This window comes from Hibiscus syriacus, unplaced genomic scaffold (assembly GCF_006381635.1).
Source record: "Hibiscus syriacus cultivar Baekdansim isolate YM2019G1 unplaced genomic scaffold, ASM638163v2 tig00117026_pilon, whole genome shotgun sequence".
Lineage (NCBI taxonomy): Eukaryota > Viridiplantae > Streptophyta > Magnoliopsida > Malvales > Malvaceae > Hibiscus > Hibiscus syriacus.
In genome coordinates this window covers 712207-733152 of record NW_024063529.1, presented here as the reverse complement: position 1 = coordinate 733152, position 20946 = coordinate 712207, and the positions used below count along the sequence as shown (strand labels likewise).

Genomic DNA, 20946 nt, shown 5'->3' with positions numbered 1-20946 from the left:
AAAGTTCAAACTATTTGGATTGTAACTAAAATTTTATTTTGATATTTTTTATAATATTTTTAAATGATAATTTCAAAAAAAAATTGGATTATTTAATTTTTGTTGGTAATTTCTCTTTGAATTGGTTCCTTTGGGATTTGACCTTCCTATGCTTTGTTACAAGAGTAAACTACACTAGTGATCCCTTTTATTTTTGGTCTTTCTTATTTAATTTTTTTAATTTTATGACATTGTGGACTTTATTACATAAATAAAGGAAAGAAATCTTGACACATAAGAACAATTTGAAACAGTGTCCAAACGAGGAGCAAGCTTTACTAGAGGAAGAGGAAGTGATTGTGACGTTCGAGAGAACTCTAACAGAGGAAGGCTTCCATGTACGATTCTCAAAGTCATTGCGACCCTCATATCTTATGGTAGAGAGAGCACTAACATAAGGTGTCACAACGAGTTAATTATCGTTATTCTTTTAATTTAGTTATATTTTTATTAAATTAAAATAAATTTAATCTCAATCGAACGTCACGTGTTACCATTCGATTAGAGGATTAACTTTATTTTAATTTAATACATTTATTTTACATCAAACCAAGTAAATTAAAATAAATATATAAAATTAAAATAAAGTTAGTCCTCCGACTGAATGGTAACACGTGACATCATTCGATTGAAAGATTAAATTTATTTTAATTTTTTAAAAGTTAGACTAAATTAAGAAAAAATATGTAAATAACATGAACCAAATGTGTGATTATGCCAAAATATCATTTCATCTAGTTAACGACAATTAACCCCTGACGACCACATCTTAACTAAATAAAACGAAAGTGACCATATATTATATTTTTTAAATCATCGAGGAAAGTGAATAAACAAAAATCTAAGTAACCAGTAGTTAACTAAAACCTTTTGGGTAAACTACGAATTTAGTCCTCCAACTATCACTTTAGTTTTGTTTTGATCACTTAACTATTATTTTTCAAAATCATCAATAGTGTTATATTTTGATTTCATTTTAATCACCCATCGTTAAAAAAATTAAGAGTAATACTGACGTGTCATCATAAGGTATTCATGTCATCATTGAAAAATGACACATTAGAAGTTATGTTAATTTTGTAATGATGAGCGACCGAAATGAAATCAGAACGTAATATTAGTGATGATTTTTAAAAAAATAGTTGGGTGATCAAACGGAACCAAAGTGATAGTTGGTAGACTAAATACGTAGTTCACCCTAACTTTTTTGTCATTTTAAGTGTTGGAACCAAAAAATAAGTGAAGCTATAGTATAGGGACTTGTACAATATTGGCTACCGTTATTTTTCATAACTGTATTGGTTTTTTCATATTATAACTGACATCGTTTTGTGGAGTGCAATGGTGCATGAATTCCGGCAGAACAAGGAATAGTTTAAGGAGAATCAAAGAATGTTGCATAGAATGACAAATTCCTTTTGCGATTTACTATTTTAATTTCCCTATCAAATTTTTCTTCAATAATTTTTTTTAAATTAAAATGAAACAATGAATAGAACAGTCGCAAATGGAATCAAAATAATGAATAAATAAATATATACATATAATTCGGAAGGATGTTGATAGCGTTTTTCGTTGGATTTGTAGCTGGGATTCTTGCAATCCTGGGTTTGGAACTGATAGTATTTTTGGCTGTGGTGGGTCTATTGAATCGCAAAATCCAACGAAGAATCAAACATGAAACCGATGCGGCGGCAGCAGCAGCTCGGAATCCCCAGCATTCCCTCGATTCCATTTGCCAAAACATGCAGGTAATATCGATTTTAGAGAACCCCAGCTTGTTATTTGTTGTTGTTGTTGTTACTGTTAGGATACTTTTTTTGGGATTTTGAATTCATTGTTATCATTGTCTTAGGGGGTTGTTTGGGTTCTTGATTCAGAAAAAATTTCATCCAAAGAGCAGAAGAGAAGAAAGGATGTAACGATAGAGGTCTCTCCTGTTCGAAAGCATGCCAAAATCCAGGATCAGTACCTGACTCTCACGAGTTCCGATTCGTCTTGCATATTTATTCCTCTCAAGGGCTGCATCATTCAGGCTGTTTCTGCTACTAACTTGCCCTCAGGAAATGGTATTGTGCCCCTCCCCCCTCCATCTCCATTCGTATTATAGAATCGATGTTTTGTTATTATATGTCGAAACAGCGATGACAGTGATAGTTTCCTCCATTTTTTTAAAATTTAAATGGTGTCATTGTCATTTGAGGATTATAGATGCCGTTGGTCACATACTTTCTTGTAATGTTTGTCTTCGTGTTGACTCTTCATCGGTAAGTATAGCATACTGATTATTTTTCCGAATCTTTATTACAAAAGTAGACGTGATCTTTGTACTCCTGCAATTGGAGGAAGAAGAAGAAGTTTGGTTCACCATTTCTATAGTCTGATTCTGATATGAATGTTCTTCAATGGTAGTATAGGATATCGAATACTTTTCTGACTCATTATTACAAAAATCGACATGGTCTTTGTACTCCTGCAATTGGGGTCCGAGTTGAATTTATGGCTAGTAAAGAATTCGTAATGAATTAAAAAGCCATTGTGTTCAAATTATTACATAAATTTACATGATGAATATAAAATAAACATGTTTATTTATATGTGATATTACATTATAAAGTTTTGTTTTAGACAATGTTATCTCATTTCATGTACCTGTATATAATTTTTTTGAATACTCTTAGCGCGCTCTGCAAGTCCAAATTTTAATCAAAAGCCAAGTCAGACATGTAGACACATGCCAATTTCCAAAATTGATATCCAAGACTATGTAACATAATTTGATATAAGCTCAATCATTTGTTCTAGTTATGTGCTTTCAAAACATTTGACTCTACTTCATTCCTTTGCTTCGAATTAATGGTCTAACAGGGCCAAGAGATATCCGTTAAAAGTCGAGAGCAAGAGTTCGCTATACAATGGAAGTAAAATCATTTACCTTTATCTGGAGACTGCCTGGGAAAAGGAGTCTTGGTGCAAAGGTCTTCGTCTTGCTTCATGTGAGGACAATTACAGATGGTTCATCAAGTTGAATGTAGACTTCCATGCTTACATGGCATTGCTAAGTGCTGGATATTCCTCATTTATGAAGCCCTCCTTAGGCTTCAGTGCTGAGCCAACGGAAAAGGGAAGCAAGTCCGATGGATCTATATCAAAAGTCAAATTATTTTGGAAAAGGTTGTCAAAAAAGAATTCAAAAGTTAGTGAGAAAAAGGGAAATTCAAGTAATCAATCTGCCCTTGAGGAGAAGAAGACTTGTGAGAAACAGCATCTATGCCAAGAATCAGTGTCAAACAGGTCGCTTAACACTTCAACTGAGGAAAATATGGCGTTTACATCGCCACAAAGTTTTCCTCGTTCAGCAAGTCAAAATGCTGCCTCTACTGCTGCTTCTGACTTTGAGTCTGAACATGAAAAGCTTAATTCTGATGAAGGAATACTTTGCTGGAACTTGATAATTTCTCGAGTCTTTTTTGACATCAAAGCCAATGCAGCATTGAAAAGTTCCATTCAAGCACGGATTCAGGTTAGAAAGTCACCAAATTAAGATGTTATTTTCTTTTTTCCCTTTTTGTCTCATGCATGGTATTGCCTCTTCATATTTCTTTTTTGTTTACCTATTGCATTTTCTGAGTAAGTCTACTCTGCCTGTTTGCCTCCACCCCATTCTTCATTTTGCTTTCTACTTTTTCTGTAGTTAGTTCTTCTGGAAAGTATTTCAATGTCCATTTGATGATTGTTCTGATGATTTGGTACAACAGAGAACATTGTCCAACATGAGGACCCCTAATTACATAGGTGAAGTCTTTTGTACTAACATAGACATTGGGAATCTCCCACCTTATATCCATGCGATGAGGCTTCTTGGCAATGACATGAATGAGGTATCGGTGTTCGAGGTTGATGCTGAGTATTGTGGTGGAGTTCTGATGGATGTTGAGACAAGAATTGAAGTTCGCGACCTAGATTTTCAGAAAGGCATAGAGAATACAAATTCTGAATCAAACTCTGTTGAGAATATGTCTTCAGACCTTCTTGAAGGCTTTGAACATTTCGGAAAGCATTTGAATCTTAATAAAGAGGATCTTGTCGACCCTAGAATTGGTTAGTATAATAAGATACCAAATTTTTATGCACTTTACAATAAACATGGCTCAAAAAGATATGCATTATGCATGCATACAGTTTGTTAATTCTTTAACTATGAAGTTGTCAAAATAGTGGATTTCCATTTATATTCAAAGCACTCGGACATGTTGAACTTAGAAAAATTCCAAGATTGAAGGCCTTGCTTACTCCAAATGTCTTTCCTGGAGTTGTCATGTCTTGCTATCTTTCCATTAATGATGTCCCTAGTATATGAGGTTTTATGAAGAGAAGCAGGTAGCATGACTATGTATATGAGATGCTTATTCTCTTGGTTTCTTGATATCTATTGTATAAGGTTTAGCCACATTAGCTAGCCTTGTGGTTTGCCCTGTCATCTGAGATCTAGTAAACCATGAAGGAATCATGCAAAGGGAATAGGCATGATTAATTGATTCGAGGAATTTTTCCTTGGATTACATGTTTCTCAATTCAAAGGTGAGACGAGGCTAGTATAGGACAGCTTTGGTAGGATTTGAGAGTACGGGGCATGTGTTTATAGTTGAATTATGCTCTGAAAATCTAAGAAAAAGGGGGAAAAAAAAAAAAAAAAGGGAAAAGCTTCAAAATAATCTATCTTCCTAAAGAAAGAGCACTATTTGAATAGCCTCCTATCAGCCAAATGATAAAAGAACTATAACTCTTATCCTTATTAGGTCTATGTTGAGGCCTGTAAATACAACTAACTGTATAAAACCCCATGCACATTACTCCCTAGATTCTTCTTTGCATTTCCATCATATATCATTTTCTGAAATCTGCTTTTATGCCTTCATTGTCGTTGTCTGAAATTATATTGAATCTTGTGATTTTGTTTGATTCCAAATATAGCACAAGGAGCAGTTATGGATGGTACTTTTAGTTCATTCACTATTCCCCGATCCGACATGGAAAGAAACTTAAAGAAATAAATAATGGGAGAAACATGAAGTGGTTCTTAGAGTAAACTGCAAACTATCTGTCTACTTGTTTGTATTTCAGCCAAGGAGAGAAACCAGAGAATTTTATATCCTTGTTTCGTCGAGGAACTTTAGGGATGTATTTATAAAATTATACTAAAATTCATTAGCTAGCTTCCTTTATCTTCCAATCTATTTACATTTTTTGATCTGTAATTACAGTAGTACGGAGAGGAATGCATGAATAATGTTTTTTGACCTCTTTCCGCTTCATTCTGCCCTTGAATTTTCCAAATTAATAACTTCAACATTTCACTTTGCTTCACTCTACTTTTCTTTTATTCAAAGGTGATGCAACTTTTACTTTGTAGGCATTTTTTTTTTCAGATGCACTCTTTTGTAGCTTAACCTGTTTATTCCAAGTATAAATTCTAAATCAATCCTCTACTTGTCTTTTTGATTTCTCTTAATTTGGTTAGGATGAATGTCCTATTTCATCTTTTGATTTCACTCTCTTCATGTTTCAGATTGTGGAAAAGGCTCTAAAGATAAATCGGGTTCTCGATTGAAGTCTGTCCTAAATAACATAGCCAAGCAGGTTTCACAGGTGTGTGAATCTCTTTATACATATAGGCGTTTCTCGTTAAATAAACTCATAAAAATGGAATTAAATGATCATCAACTCTATATCTTCCAATCAAAGTTCTTTCAACTCAAAAAAATATTTTACCCCAAGATACAGAGTAGTCTAGGAGCATGCAAGTTGAACTTCATAGCTATTCCCTGAAGTATCTCTTAAGTTGGCTGGTACCAGAATATCATGGAAAACTTTTAGTTACTTGTTATGAAGCACAGACTTAGTTATACTCTGCATATTTGTATCATATTTATGTTTGACATGGATATGGCCTACATGTCTGGATACATATTTTACACTACCCAATACGTTAAAAAAATTAAAAGTGAATTTGTTATTTTGGACATAATGTGGTTAAACGGTGAAGTCCGAAAAAAGTAAAGAGACGTGAAGAAAAGAGGGAGAAAAGTAAACAACTAGTTAATCTTTAGGCTAGACTGCTGTTCCATGCAGTTGAGACTCAAATTAGAGGTGAAATTTTGGTTAGAAGATTATGAGATCAATGGAATGGAGGGAGATGCAGCAGCTGCTAAAGAATATGGAGTTTAAGGAGGTTGATGTTGAAGAAGATGGTGTGAAGGAGAGGCTGGTTTTTAAATGTTGAAAAGGAATCGAATAGTCTCTCTGTCCATAAAGAGAAATACTTTATCCAACCACATCGCTTATAGGTCCCATCAATCAAGTAGTTCATGGCAGTTTCTTTTGTTTTCCATGTCATACTTGCATTTGGAAAAAAAGTCTCCAAATCACAGAGTTATTTTTCTCTCTTCGGGATCAGAACAGATGCTAACTCCAGAATGCAGCTAGCCACCCATTCCCTTCTCCGGTGAATATCGAGGATTGTTTAGGTCTTTGTTTGAATTGGTGCTTTGGATGTTTTGTGGAGTTTTTGCTATCTCTGTTGTTAATACTTGGAAAAATAGTGTAGACACATTTTTTTATTGCCTATTGTTCATGTAACTTCTGCATAATAGTTTTATTTTGGAAGCAGCATAAATTAATAAATGGAAAATGGAAAACTTTAAGGGTGTGGGTGAACCCTTAAAGTTCCTCATTCAAAGGAGTTCTTCTCTACCACCAGTCCCCAGATAAGATGGAATTAATGCAGTTAATTTCGGGAGAAAAATGGTTTATCTCTAAAATGATTGCATGAGAGAAACATAACCTGATGAGTTGAAGGCTTTTGTCCAAATTTAAGTATGAAATGGGGAATATGTTCACATTAAAAATTAGATCGATTGGATCCATAAGTGATGTGGTGAAAAAGTCTAAAATAACTTCCTGTACATAAAATTTGGCGCATGTGACAAGTTTTTTGGAACAGAGGAACTAATAGTTCAGTCTGACCGAGAAAAATCAGTAATAAAATTAGAGTCTGGAACTGTTATAATGTTGGATATATCAAACGCATTGCTGGATTTGGAGTACAAGTCAGCTGAAATTATTGCTCGAAGCAGTTACTGTATATGCTTTTGGATTAGCTTTTAGGTGGCATGATTAGTGATTAGTTCTAGCTGATTTTTTCAGAAACTGGCATTTATGAGCTGAATGATTTAAAAGGTCTAAGCAAATTTGAAGAAGCCTTGAGGAAATTAGATTATTGTCAATAGTAATCGAAGAGCAATAGCACTTTGTTGTGGAAGTTTGTAAGCTTCTGAATCTGACTAGTGAGGCTCTTAGCCTGCAGAAAATCATATAAAATAAGAGACACTGATAGCAATTTTAGCGAAATACTCGTATCATGTAGATCATAAAACAGGCGAAACATTTTCTGAAGCAACAATATGTTTAATTTTTCGCCATTGTTGAGGTCTGAGATTCTGCCTCTTGATCTCAGCCGGATGGTTCAGTTATTATTAATCTGGTGATTTGTCATGCCATTATGTTCTTTACAAAACTTATCTGGTTAATAACAACAATAAACTGCTTCTGTATGGACGGTTTCATTATGTTATAATGAATTGAGCATGCTATAAGTATGTCTGTTGTTGTAAAGATTTTAATTTTTATTGTGCTTAAACTAAATGATATTTCAAATTGGAGGTGCCTTTGACTTTATCAGTAAGGGTTGTATCCCTTCGAGGAACACTGCGTTTATATATAAGGCCACCTCCTTCTGATCAGTTATGGTTTGGCTTCACATCAATGCCCGATATAGAGTTCGATCTGGAGTCTTCGGTTGGGGATCACAAGATTACTAATGGACATATCGCGTTATTCTTGATCAATCGGTTTAAGGTACGAATTTGATCTGTTACGTAGTGACATGTTGCTCGAAGAGCATTCCATATTTATTCCTTAGTTTGCATACGGTATTGTTATTGATTGGTTTTGCATTTTGTCATGCCAAGCAAATTTACCCTTTAAATTACATGCATCGTCTGATATGACCATTCAAATAGTTATAGACCTTCTTGCTTTTTCTATCTTCGGCCTTGGGGTTCGAGCATTGCTGGCGAATAAGTGCCACAACTTTTATCTTTTGTCACATCACGAATTCCATTGTCGGATTCAGCATTGATCCAATGAAAGAAAATCGCGCGTGATTTGTGTAGGCAGCTATACGGGAAGCAATGGTGCTTCCAAATTGCGAGAGTGCATGCATTCCATGGATGTTAGCAGAAAAAGATGATTGGATCCCAAGGAATGATGCCCCATACATATGGCTTCAAGAAGGCTGTTCCGATAAGCGTGATGCTCCGGCTCCGCAGGTTACTGAATCAAAAGGCACGAAAATAGTGGGAGCGCCTCGAATAGTGATCTAGAAAGCAAGGATTTGATTCCGGAAGCAGCAAGGGTTCCAAGGCCAGACTATCGATAAGCTCAATGCCTGTGCTTTCTTCTTGTACAAGTTGCAGGTCACTGCGTGATCTAGGAACTCCCCATCCCACAACTGACCTACAAGATAGAATGCATCGGAATTCAGAGGAATCTTCGAGTTTGTCTTCGATATATTGTAGGTCTATGAGAGAGCTCGGAAGGCATAATGCAGGGTCGCCGACACAATGATTGGGGGCCGAGGACGGGGAGGAGGGCGAAGCTACGTGATTTCAAGAAGCGAATGGGGAGAAATTCGGAGAAAAGAAGCGTCACATGGAGGAGAAGGGGAGACATTTGGTTGAGAAGATGAAAAGTAAAGATAAAATAAATAAACTTGAGGTGGGTTGAACCAACTCAAACAGGCATTTTCAGCCATTGTTGAAGAGCTTAAACACTTAGGATGGATGACATGTGATATAAAGGATGTAATAAAAAAATATAGAAAAATAAATGTGTATAAAAAAATGGGTATATGGGAGTGTTTAAACACATGGGTGGAATTAAAATATTCCATTCATAGTGTTTCAAATACTAACCCAAATGTAAAGTTAAAACACATCTTTTGGATTAAAAGATTTAACACATTTTTCCCTATATATATATAATATATTTTGGAGTTTATTGTAATTTTGTTTTTCCTTGTAATGGAGTTTGATAAATTTAAAATTATTTCTTGTTGGACTACATAAAGAAAGAAAGAAAATATTTGTTGTCATCTTTTTTTACTATGCTAAGTTTTAGAATATGTACACATTCTAATTTGTTCAATTTTGAAGCTTTAATCTTCACCTAAATAATTCATGGACAATGTGATTAGAATACAGTACTTAAGATAATTAAATTGGTAATCAAAAATTAAATTTACAACTTAGGTGTAATACAAATGCTAATAGTTGGATTTAATTTAACACGCTTGATGAGTATTGTTTGAACTAGAATTAAAATTTTAAATAAAAAAGTAAGGACTAAAGATAACCTAATTAAACTAAATGGACTAAATCTATAATTTATGTACTGTACAGGGATTAAACTTACTTGCATCTCAAGTTACATAATACCATCGTAAATTTGATAACAAAGATCGTAGCATAACCTATTTAAACCTTAAGATTCATATTTAATTTAGATTATACATCATGTTCTTGTAGACACCCGTTTTTTGTCCGGGTTTTAAATAATAATAATATTTTTTTTATTATTATAATTATTAATACTATTATTATCAATTATTAACTTTTTTTTACATTTTTTTGCAGACCCAATTTTAGACCAAGCCCATCAACCCTAACTGACCCAAATTACAACACATCAAGCCCCACCCAGTTTAGCCCAACTGGAGCCAAGACCCAAGATTCGACCCGTCTCAGACCCAGCTGACCCAAACCCGCTAGGGTTTTTCCCACATTAACTGCCAGTCACCTAATCTTAGCCCTTGGATCTGGACACATCTAACGGTCCAGATCGCCCAAGGATTAGGGTTTTGTTTTAACCTTAGCATGATCTATCGTCGCAGCAACCACCAAAGAGTCACCAATCGGTGCCTGCACCCCACCGCTCGTCTCCTCGCAGCGTGCGTCGTCATTGATGAATCCCTCTACCACTTTCATCATCAACAGTGACATAAAATTGCAACAAATCAATCAAACAAATCAAAATAAAAATATACCCACTTTCAAGCAGCAATAAATCCCGAGAAAATCGGGGTGTCAATCAAACCAAATATAGGGTACTCATACCTTATTTTCTCGGAAGCAACACCAATCATTCATCAAAAGCCATCACATTCATCACATAAAAAGGAGGAAGAACCGAGAACGAGGGGATAACAAAAAAAAGGAGAAAGAAAACCTCGAAAAAAAAAAAAAATATATTCGAAAAACAAAAGAGAGAAGCCGAGAGACCTGAAACCCACAAAAACAACAAAAAAGGAAAAGCATTCAAAGAGAGGGGAGTCGAAAAGAGGTCCTTACCACATCCTTTGCTCGCCGAAAAGTTGAAGGGGTGACCGGATTTGTGTTTTTTTCAAGAGGTAAATCCTAGATCTATGATTCTAGGGTAGTTTTTAGTCTAAACGAGGTTGCTTTTTAGGTTCAGGAGAACAAATAGGAGGTTTTGGGAGGGGGTTTGTCTTCTCCGGCCACCAGTGAATGGTTGTCCCTTCCCTCCAAACGAAGGGAAGTTGAGAGAGTTCTTGGGAACTCTTTCTCTCTATGTTTCTAGAGCAACTGAGAAATGGTGAAGAGACGAGGGAAAGGGTTTAGAATCGAGTTTATATCCCCTGATCGAAATGACGTAGTTTCGTTCCTCCCCATTCCCGTGTTTTTGTAAATTTTGGGCTAATAGCACTTTAGGCCCTTCAACGTTTGTAATGCTCTGTTTTAGGTCATGAATGAAGTTTTTCATTATTCTCTTTCGATCACTTATATTTTAGCATTTACATTTTGGTCACTAATTTATATTTAGGCCATGTTTGTTATTTCCGAATTTGGTCCTAAGGTTTATGATTCTTTTGTTGTAGTCACTATTTAATAGGAATACATTTAGGTTTATTTATTATTGGCCCTTTTATTTTTCTGGCTTAATTTATTTCAATCTCTAACATCATTTATGGATTATTGTTGTTTCTGGTACCTATATTATTTAATGTATTCGATTGTGTTTCTGGTTTTTTTTATATTTACTGTTCAACCCTTTAAGTTTTTGTTAGTACCATTTTGGTCCCTGAAATCACCAATGTGCTTATTTTTATTGTTTGTATTTTGATTTGTAATGTTCACTTGTTTCTATTTTAATCCTTTATGTATGAATATATTTACATATATAGTTATGTGTATTATTTAAATAATGTTCTTAGCTCAATTTACTGTAAATATTTTATTCGTATATTTCCAATTACATTTATTTCCATTTTATTTTTTATCTATTGATGAGATATTCGAATATTTTCAAGAACACGTATTCGTAGAATGAGCGTGGAAATCATCACTTGGTCGAAGTGGTGCGATCTGATACGACATTTTAACTAAATGAGAACTTGAAATAAATCTAGTTTATTTTACTAATTATTTTTATTTAAATCATTCAATGCGTTTTTATATAGTAATTTATTTTATGCAAAGGTAGATAGTCAATTATATTCAATTCGTGCTTTTGTCAAGGAGGTAATATTCTTTTTTAGACAAAGAATACACGAGATAGTTTTCCCGATGGAAGATTGTTAATCTCGAGGTTTCTTTTCAAATTAAAGAATTATAATTCGAAATAAATTAATCAATGTTCAATGCATGGATCATAATTTAACTTTATATTCGATGTATAATTTCCACCAGTACGACAACGAGTAAGCGATTAAGTGCTGATTTTTTGGCGCTGTGAGGTGCGTATCCTTCCCCACGCGTAATCGACTCCCGGACTCATTAAATTGAATCTTTGATAATACAAACCAAATTTTGTCTATAAAATGATTTTCCTTAAAATTGTTTTAAAAGACGTTTTTAAGCATTATACCTACCGAATCCAAAGGTCGATGGCGACTACTATTCAAATTATTTCAAAATCTCAATTTTTCAAATAAAAATCATAATTATTTTTTAAAATAATATTTAATTATTTTTTAAAAGAATAGTTATGACAGTTCTATTTCAAATACTTTCCATATCGGAAGTCTTGAGGAGAGTATCGATCTATGTGTGAAGTATTGATACTGATTCAAGTCCATTAAGTGACGGAAGGAACGGCGTCGGTAAATAATAGAGACTTTCTTTCCCGATTAATTGTATTATGTGAATGTGTTAGGTGGTAAAACACATTTTTATCTCATTTTCTCCTCTCTTTAAGAGTCAACCCAGTTGTCGATAATGGTGACAAAAAAAATTAAATTTCACCAATCGACTCCTTTTTTTGCCTCCTGGGATTAATTTGCCAGAAAACTCTTCAAATGACATGATCTAGTTTGAAGAAGTTGAGAATTTTTGGGTCATTTAGGTTTGAGTTTGACTTTAATCAAATATGATTTTGAGCAACCCTTTTGCTTTGAAATAGACAAATAAAAAGGTAAAATTAAAGAAAAATACTAGTAATTTATCTCAACTCAAAAAATATTTAACCAATTATGTCAATACAAAACCTAGGTGAGAAATTTTCAGCAGCTGTCATAGAATTAAAGTAAGCACGCAGGGATGAAAGTGAACAGAAAAAAATACGAGGGATCAGATAAAAGATTACATCTTTTATCAAAATCAACATCAGTAAGCTTTTCACAGGTCATGTGCACCTATTTTGACAAAGGTATAATTTCCTACCCGATTCCTTATACCTTTGCTCTATTCATTTTCATCCCTACATGTGTTTTTTTTACTTTCGCATTTTCTTTCATTAAATCTCAAATTTTTGCAAAACTCCATGGTTTGTTAATTATTAGTAGGCACAAAGGCAGCCTTATTGAAAAGTAATGCAGCAAGAAGGATATGAATAAAGGCAATACCTAAGCCTGATAATCAATGCTATTCAAACTATCACTATCACTATCACTTCAAATACATATATAATCAACTATCCAATGCAAAATATTTCTTGATCTCGAAAAATTCCCCTCCCTCCTCCGATGCGACGGATATAATAGAAGAAGAAACACGGCTGAAGTCGGGGACATCCAAGGTATCTGTGTTGGCCATTCCGGATAAAAACCCGGTGATCCAATGAGGAAAAGCATATCACCTAAGAGGCTCCATATCCATCACGATGCGCCTTTTGCCATCTCCATGCGGTCTTCAAACTCTCCTTGAGATCAGTATGTTGAGCTGTCCAGTTCAGCTCACGGTAGATCTTAGTTGGGTCGCTGAATACTTCGGCGTAATCTCCAGGTCGGCGGGAAAGATAGTAGACTTTTATCTCTACCCCTGTTGCTTTCTTACAGGCCTCCACAAACTCCTTCACCGATCTACCTCTCCCGGTGCCAACGTTGTAGACTCCTACATTTTGGGGATTTGCCTTTTGAAGAGCTTTAACATGAGCATCGACCAAGTCGGTAATATCGATATAATCTCGTATGCAGGTGCCATCATGTGTATTATAATCTGTTCCCTTGACCTACACGAAAGCCCGAAAAGGTGATGCCGTGAACATGTGAATCGACAGGTGTGATGACAGTTTTATAATGGTTATAAGCATACAACAAACATGGAACAGCTCATACAGATCTGCCTGAAAAGCACAGTTTGACAAAAAGTTGACAGTTTATTTTATCATACATTAGATGACCTTTTTCACCCGAAAAAAGAAGTATCGTTGTCGAACATGTGAAACAACATATATTTGTTCATTCAGTCCAGATCTTTGAAATCTCTCAGGAGATGATAAATTAGCCTAATGAAATAAAAAGATGCTTGCAAAGGTGATCTCATATATATACACACGCACGCACGCACACACGTATCATGCACTTAAAGCATCGGCTTTTGCAAAATCATCATCTATGGACCTACAAGAAACGAACTTCCAGTATGATCCGACACCATTTTCAGTGTTTGTACAACTCGAATTTCTAGTTATATATATATATATATATATATATATATATAAGGGTAAAAGAAATAATAATACCTTTAGACCCGGAATGATACCACGAGCCGCATCAAAACAAGCACCAGAAATTCGCCCATGCTCACGCAATTCAGATCTGGGAGCCTCACCTAATCTTCCGTCAGGATCTGACCCGATCACATTGAAGTATCTGAAAGATATTCAACAAAAATATGTGAACTCCAAACCAATGGAAAATTGTTGGACTATCAAAAGTTACACATTTTCAGATGAAGAAACCAGAAGAGTAAAAACGAAAAAAATGTCGAGAAAATCTTAACATGGATTAAAAAGATTCACTTTTAGAACTAAAAAAATATACAAACCTTAGGATCATAACTGCCATTTCCGAGTTCTTGGAGAAATCCAAGATGATATCTTCTGCCATCTTTTTAGCTTTTCCATATGGATTGATTGGAACCTGAGTTGGTTCGAAACAAATGTTAATTGCCTTGCATTATAATCGTAAATGTTCAGAAAAGCAGTTGATATATGAAGATCCTTCAATTTTATAGGCCTCGAACAAAAAATTAGGAAAATAACTAAGAATAAAACCCAGTTTACAACTTGCCTGTGGGGTTTCTTCAGTGATTGGCATCTTTTCAGGCTCCCCATATGTGGCACATGTACTCGAATATATCAGAGCCTTAACACCATGAGCAGCCATTGCCTCTAACACGACCAACGTGTTTGAAGTAATGTTGTGATAATACCTGCACATCAAGGCCAAAAACACCATATGCAACGTTTTAATTTATACAGTATGGATTGAGAAGTTTCAAATAATATTAAGTAATCAACCATGAAATAACATTTCACAACGACATATCTGGGAGTCGGCAAAAATTAAGTATATACTATCGTCATTTCCGGGCACTACAGCACACAGCGAAGCTCTTCAACTAAGTTAGTTCTTGTAGAATTTTCAATTTCCGTATAGCATAAAACAGCCTAATGAGCAACCTACTATTTCACAGTTCATCTGACCTATATTAGCTATGCCAAACATAAATCATAAAGGAGACTTACTTGAGAGGATCCATTGTACTCTCCCCAAGATATGCCACAGCCGCAAAGTGCATCACAGCGTCAAATGCATTTTCTGAAAATATTTTATTTACCTAAACTATAGAATCAAGGAACTGATACACCACATCCATGTTTCAAAGCCTTAAAGTGATAATTGTAAAAAAGAATATTCATGATAAATTTCAATACAAGGATACAGCTTTTGCATCACCGAGATCAGCATAAATGAATTGAAGCCTTCCGGGTTCTGGAAACAAGTCTTGCAGAACCTTGACGGCACCTATGTTTCCACGTGAAAGATTGTCCTACAAATGAGGTAAGTTCTTCCTTTAAAATCCACACCAATTATGCACAAGCTGTGAAAGATTACAAAAAGGAATGATAGTTCAACATCCTAAACTACAAACATACCACAATAGTTACACGGTATGACTCCCTCAGAAGTCGTAAAGCAGCATGTGAACCAATATAGCCAGCACCACCCGTTACAAGAACATGAGTTACGCCTTCTTCATGTTTGGAAAACTGGAAAGATAGAAGTCAATAAATGGAAGAAAAAAATGTCAGAAGTTGAAAAATTACATAACTAAAAATGGTCATTGCTACGGAAACAACAGGCGGTGATATTAACCATATGCAAAGGGCAAATGGAACATCCATAATCAAGTGAACAGCTTGATTCAACTAAGCCAAGAGCAAGCAAGAATGAAGTCTTAAAAAAATGGCATAGGGTCCTTCTATAATTGCCGTTACAAACCCAGTAATATGTCCATACATAAACTATGTAAAGTGAAAACAATAGCAATAGTAAAAATAATTGTTGATTAATCTTCAATTATCAAAGCTAATCAAATATCTGCATGGAAAACATTCGAACAATTTTTTTATAAATAATGTTCTACAGAGAACAAATAGTTGGCACCATTATCAACCGTTCTCGTACATTTTAACTTCGGCATTGCAGAATAGAGAAGTCAAAAATTGAGATAGAACCAATACGCTACCTGACTTGGAGTACCGAACGTAGGGGATTGCTTGAGCATGATAATGCATAAGGCTGTAAGGGTTACAACCATAAGGATTTTTCCAACAAAATTGCTCTTCCTTTTGGGATCATGATATTCCACACCTACATGCAAAACGCGAACAACCATTGTAAATTAAGAAAACCTTTTGCCTACCTTTAAATCATTATAAATTCATTAAAGTGCAACCAAGTCAAAGTTCCAAAATGTAAAGTAACTCAACCATGTTTTAAACTGTAGACATAACAAAATACAATTTTTTCTACATTCAGTAACAAATTTTTACAAAGATTTTGAAAGTAAAAGGTAAATAGAGAATGAAATGAAGTTTTCTTTTTCTCTCCACCTTTATCAAAATTTAAACTTTCTAAATAAAAACTGCATGATTAAGTCTCATGGCAATGACATTAACTACAACATCTGTAGAAATCATAATTTGTGATTACAATGTAGGCAATATCTGTTCAGAATTTTTCTTAGCCTATTAAAACTGCGCACACGACACAACCTACAGACACAAGCGACAACTCGAACCCGGTCTTCTCCTCTTTTAGCACCGAGACCACACAATGGGTTAAGAAATCATAAATGAAGAGAAATTGGGTTAGAATTGAAGAAGAGAGATGTTACCAGCAAAAGGCATAGATCTGGTAGACCTTTGCTGGCTTCTTCCTCTAGCAAAATTTAGCATCTTTAAAAAGCTTCCTAGGACTTGTCTTAAGTTGGCAAACAACCCGAACTTATGCCTCAATTTCCAAACCCTTACTTGGAAATGCTGTTCTAGCAATACCGCAGCAAAAGTAAAACAAAAACAACAATTTCTATTACCTGAGATATTAAGAGATCCATAAAGCAACAGAAAAAAAGGCAAAAAGAAAAAGGAAAATATTTAATATATGGGCCCTCCACCAATCAATAAAACAACAAAACCCACCGAAAATGATGGTATTCAAACAAATATGAATCCGAATAAAAGCAAATAAATTTAAAATCAATCATTTTATTCAAATTTTATTAATTAGAAACAAACCCAGAGAGGAAAACAAAGTAATAAACCCAAATCACCCATGAAAACAAGAAATGAAAATTACCCATCAACGGAATTCGATCGTTCTCAAAAGGAGCAAGGGAATTCAAAGTCATCATAAATGATAAATGAAAAAAAAACAGCTTTAATGGAAGAAGAACAAAGAAAAAGAAACGAAATTTACCTGAAAATAGAAACCAAAGAACATAAACATGGGTTGAAGGTGGCCAAAAAGAAACCCAAATGAAGAAATTTAGAAAGATCTAATATCATATATATAATATAATATTGGTAAATACATGCAAAAGCACAATGCAAGAAATTCTTTTATTAAAATAAAATAAGAGTAAACGCAGAAAGCAGAATAAATTAAACCAAAAAGAACCAACCAACGATAATTGAAGACGTGAGAGCGAAACAGAGGACTCATACGCGTACGTTTGAATATTAAGAGAAGAAGAAGAAGAAGAAGAAGAAGAGTTCCAAAAATAAAAAAGCAAACATTTTAAAAGTTAAAAAAAAATATATAGGCTGAATTTTCTCCTTGTTCAGTGGTGATGAGAGGCGCCAACAGGGTGAAGCGATGAATCCAAAACAAAATCCAGTCTTTGTGAGTAAAGGTGTCGATGTATTTAGGTGTAGTTTTATACGTTATAAAATATTGATCAAATTCTTCACAAGGTTCCTCTGTTATGTATTTTTGCCATATGTAACATTTTTATTGTAATTTGCTCCCTTATAAATTCTAAATATTTTTAATTATTTGATAATTACAACTCAATCTCCTTATTGTCACCGTGGGTGTTCGAACTCGTGACCTCTACCTCTAGAGATAATAACTATTTATTTAACTACTTATATAAATTGATTTATGCTAAATTCTAATATTTTATTTTTAAAAATATATACAAATATTAATATTTTTATAATATTCGATCTAAATTTATATATTTTTTAATAGTAGCATCACTAATGTTCTTACATAAAGATAATAATTTTATTTTAAACTTGAAAGTTTCTCTCTCTTTTTTTAAAGGGGATTTGTATGATCAAACATAAAGCCATATGGAATAGGACATCGATAATAGTCTCATTAAAAGATATCCTTAAAGTTAAACAGAAGAAAAAGAGTGCTCCTAAACGACGTCCTTATTGAATTATCACTTAATCATCTATAAATGACTCGATTAATCATATCCCACATACAAATGCACCAAAAATCTGTGGTTACAAAAGAAACAAACCTCGTCCTACACTGAACTCCCATGAATCCTCAGGCATCTCATACGAGCTCACCAGACTAAGCTTTACACTCCAGGATCATTCATGATTTGGCTTTATTTTATAGAATTAGAATTTTTTAGATAAATAATTAACATTATCAGTTAAAAATTACTATTAAAATATATTAAATGATTAAAAATAACCATTAAATTACTAATTAAATTCAAACCAAATTATTAAATATACCTAAATAATTCATTCTAGATAAATTTAAGTTAACTATAATTTAAAAACTCCTTAAATTTATTCTTACCATTAAATCAAAATATTGTAAAAAAACACGTTAATATAGGAATCTATTAAAATAATTCAAATGTCAGAAGTAGAAATTATATTAATAATTAATTAATTAATTAATTAATTAATGAGAATAGCAAATAATTGGAGCATTTCGTGGTGGTGCTCTGAATAGGGATTAAGGGGGTGGACTCCTTTTATTATTATTATTATTATTATTATTATTATTATTATTATTATTATTATTCTTATTATTATTATTATTATTCTTATTATTATTATTATTATTATCAATTTCATGCTTCCACGTTGAATTAAAATACTTAAGTTCATATCAATTATTTTCATTTATCAAATTTGGTAATTAACCCTTCATTTGAAGATAAAAGTGAGATTAATTTTTTTTGTAATTATCGATATTTGACTAATTGATAAATTAATTTAAATTGGTATTGTAAAGATTTATAATAAAAATAATTATCTTTATCCAATTCATTCTATCGTAACGTTAATATTTAAATTTCTGATATTGTTTGAAGAATTTAGTATTTCGGTCTGTTAAAAAAATAATTATAATTATTTACTTTCTTTCCCCAAATTTTTATTATGAAATTGTATGTATTTTGTTCACAATTAAGGCTTGAAATTGTTTCCATATACTTCCAAACTGAATTGACATTTTCTTGTCAATTTTGCTTTCTATTTTATGGGCCCTTTTCTTAACTACTACTAATTAGTGAGGAATCTAATAAAGTCCAAAATGAAGGAAGAAGTAGTTGCATCTAACAAGTTTGACAACACACTGCCACCTCAAATCTCCTTTTCATTTCCATTTTTTGTACATTATCAAGGAAAATATTTTTTTTATTTAAGTCCTTAATTTAAAATTTGGTTGAATTGATTCCACTAAAAGATGGTTGAATATGTTAAAAAATATTAAAAATTAAATTTATTATTATATCAATCAAAAGTATACAAAACTAATAGAAGATTGATATTTTGATAAGTTTTGACTAAATTTTTTTAGGAAAAATACGTATTTGATCACTCATATATTACTTAGTTTCTATTTTGATCATTCAATTTTTTTTAAAATCATACATAACATTACATCTTAGTTCTGTTATCGTCATTTGTCGTTAAAAAATTTACAGTTATGTTAATGTGATATTTCTTATTTTTTTATGTTGATGTGGTATTATCTTATGATGACACATTAACATTACCGTTAAAATTTTAACGACTGGTGACCAAAATAGAACCAAAACGTGATTTTAAAAATGGGTAAACTACATGTTTAGTACCCACAACTATCACTTTTGTTTCATTTTTAACCACCTACCTATTTTTTTCAAAATCATATCGAACATTACGTTTTATTTTCATTTTGGTCACCCATTGTTAAAAATTCAATAGAACAATTGACATGGTATTTTTTTCAATGATAAAATAGCATTATCTTATGGTGACACGTTAGTATCACCGTTTAATTTTTAATGTTGAGTGACCAAAATGAAACATTAGGTATGATTTTGAAAAAATAATAGTTCGGTGACAAAAACAAATGTAATAGTTCGAGTACTAACATGTAGTTTATCCTGAAAAAAATAGTTGGATGACTAAAACAAAACCTAAGTAATAGATGAGTGACCAAATAGGCAGTTTACCCTATCTTTTATTACGTTTAGAAAGTTTTCCCTAAAAAAAAATTATTCATCACAATAGTCGAGCTTAAAACTTTTAATTGTTATATACTTTTACAACCCCACGATTATCTTAACTTATAAAGAATAATTAGAAATATATTAAAATATTATTTTTAATATTAATTTAATAATATAATACTATAAAATATACTTTATTCGTCTCATTAATTGTGTTTCTTAGTGACAAAACACGTAGTTTTATGAGATGAATTTGACCACATATAATGAGGAAAATGATAAAATTATCACTTAGAAAATTATTAATATATTTGACATATTTGTTTTGATAATTGTAAAAGAAAAGGATATATAAAAATAAAAAATAAAAAATAAATGTTATTATTTATTGATTTTTCAAATATGATATTTTAAATGAGACAATTATAAAATGCAAAAGGAATAAATTTAATAAAAAGGGAGTATGTATTTTTAGATTTAAAAAAATCCTTTGAACATATACTTTTTATTCGGGGTTGAATGACCACCCAAATATGGGGTTGGAATCAAAACGGCCATCATT

The 20946-nt window shown here is 32.9% G+C and overlaps 2 protein-coding genes across 2 annotated transcripts; one reads left to right on the top strand and one right to left on the bottom strand.

The window, feature by feature from the left end:
- The first annotated feature begins 1595 nt into the window (after positions 1-1595).
- Positions 1596-9011, top strand: LOC120196035 (testis-expressed protein 2-like). The gene is given in 10 exon segments (XM_039197935.1): positions 1596-1790; positions 1895-2096; positions 2099-2108; positions 2908-3562; positions 3798-4140; positions 5609-5688; positions 7762-7956; positions 8274-8474; positions 8711-8777; positions 8780-9011. Coding segments are annotated over 10 exon segments (2055 nt in total). The 3' UTR covers positions 8887-9011.
- Positions 9012-13092: 4081 nt separating this feature from the next.
- Positions 13093-16902, bottom strand: LOC120196089 (UDP-arabinose 4-epimerase 1-like). The gene is made up of 9 exons (XM_039197971.1): positions 16803-16902; positions 16152-16276; positions 15559-15672; positions 15345-15452; positions 15148-15239; positions 14690-14831; positions 14445-14539; positions 14140-14269; positions 13093-13626 (listed from the first exon to the last, which is right to left on the bottom strand). The coding sequence occupies exons 1-9, from the start codon at positions 16861-16863 to the stop codon at positions 13255-13257; spliced, it is 1239 nt and encodes a 412-aa protein (XP_039053902.1). The 5' UTR covers positions 16864-16902; the 3' UTR covers positions 13093-13254.
- Between the last annotated feature and the right edge of the window lie 4044 nt (positions 16903-20946).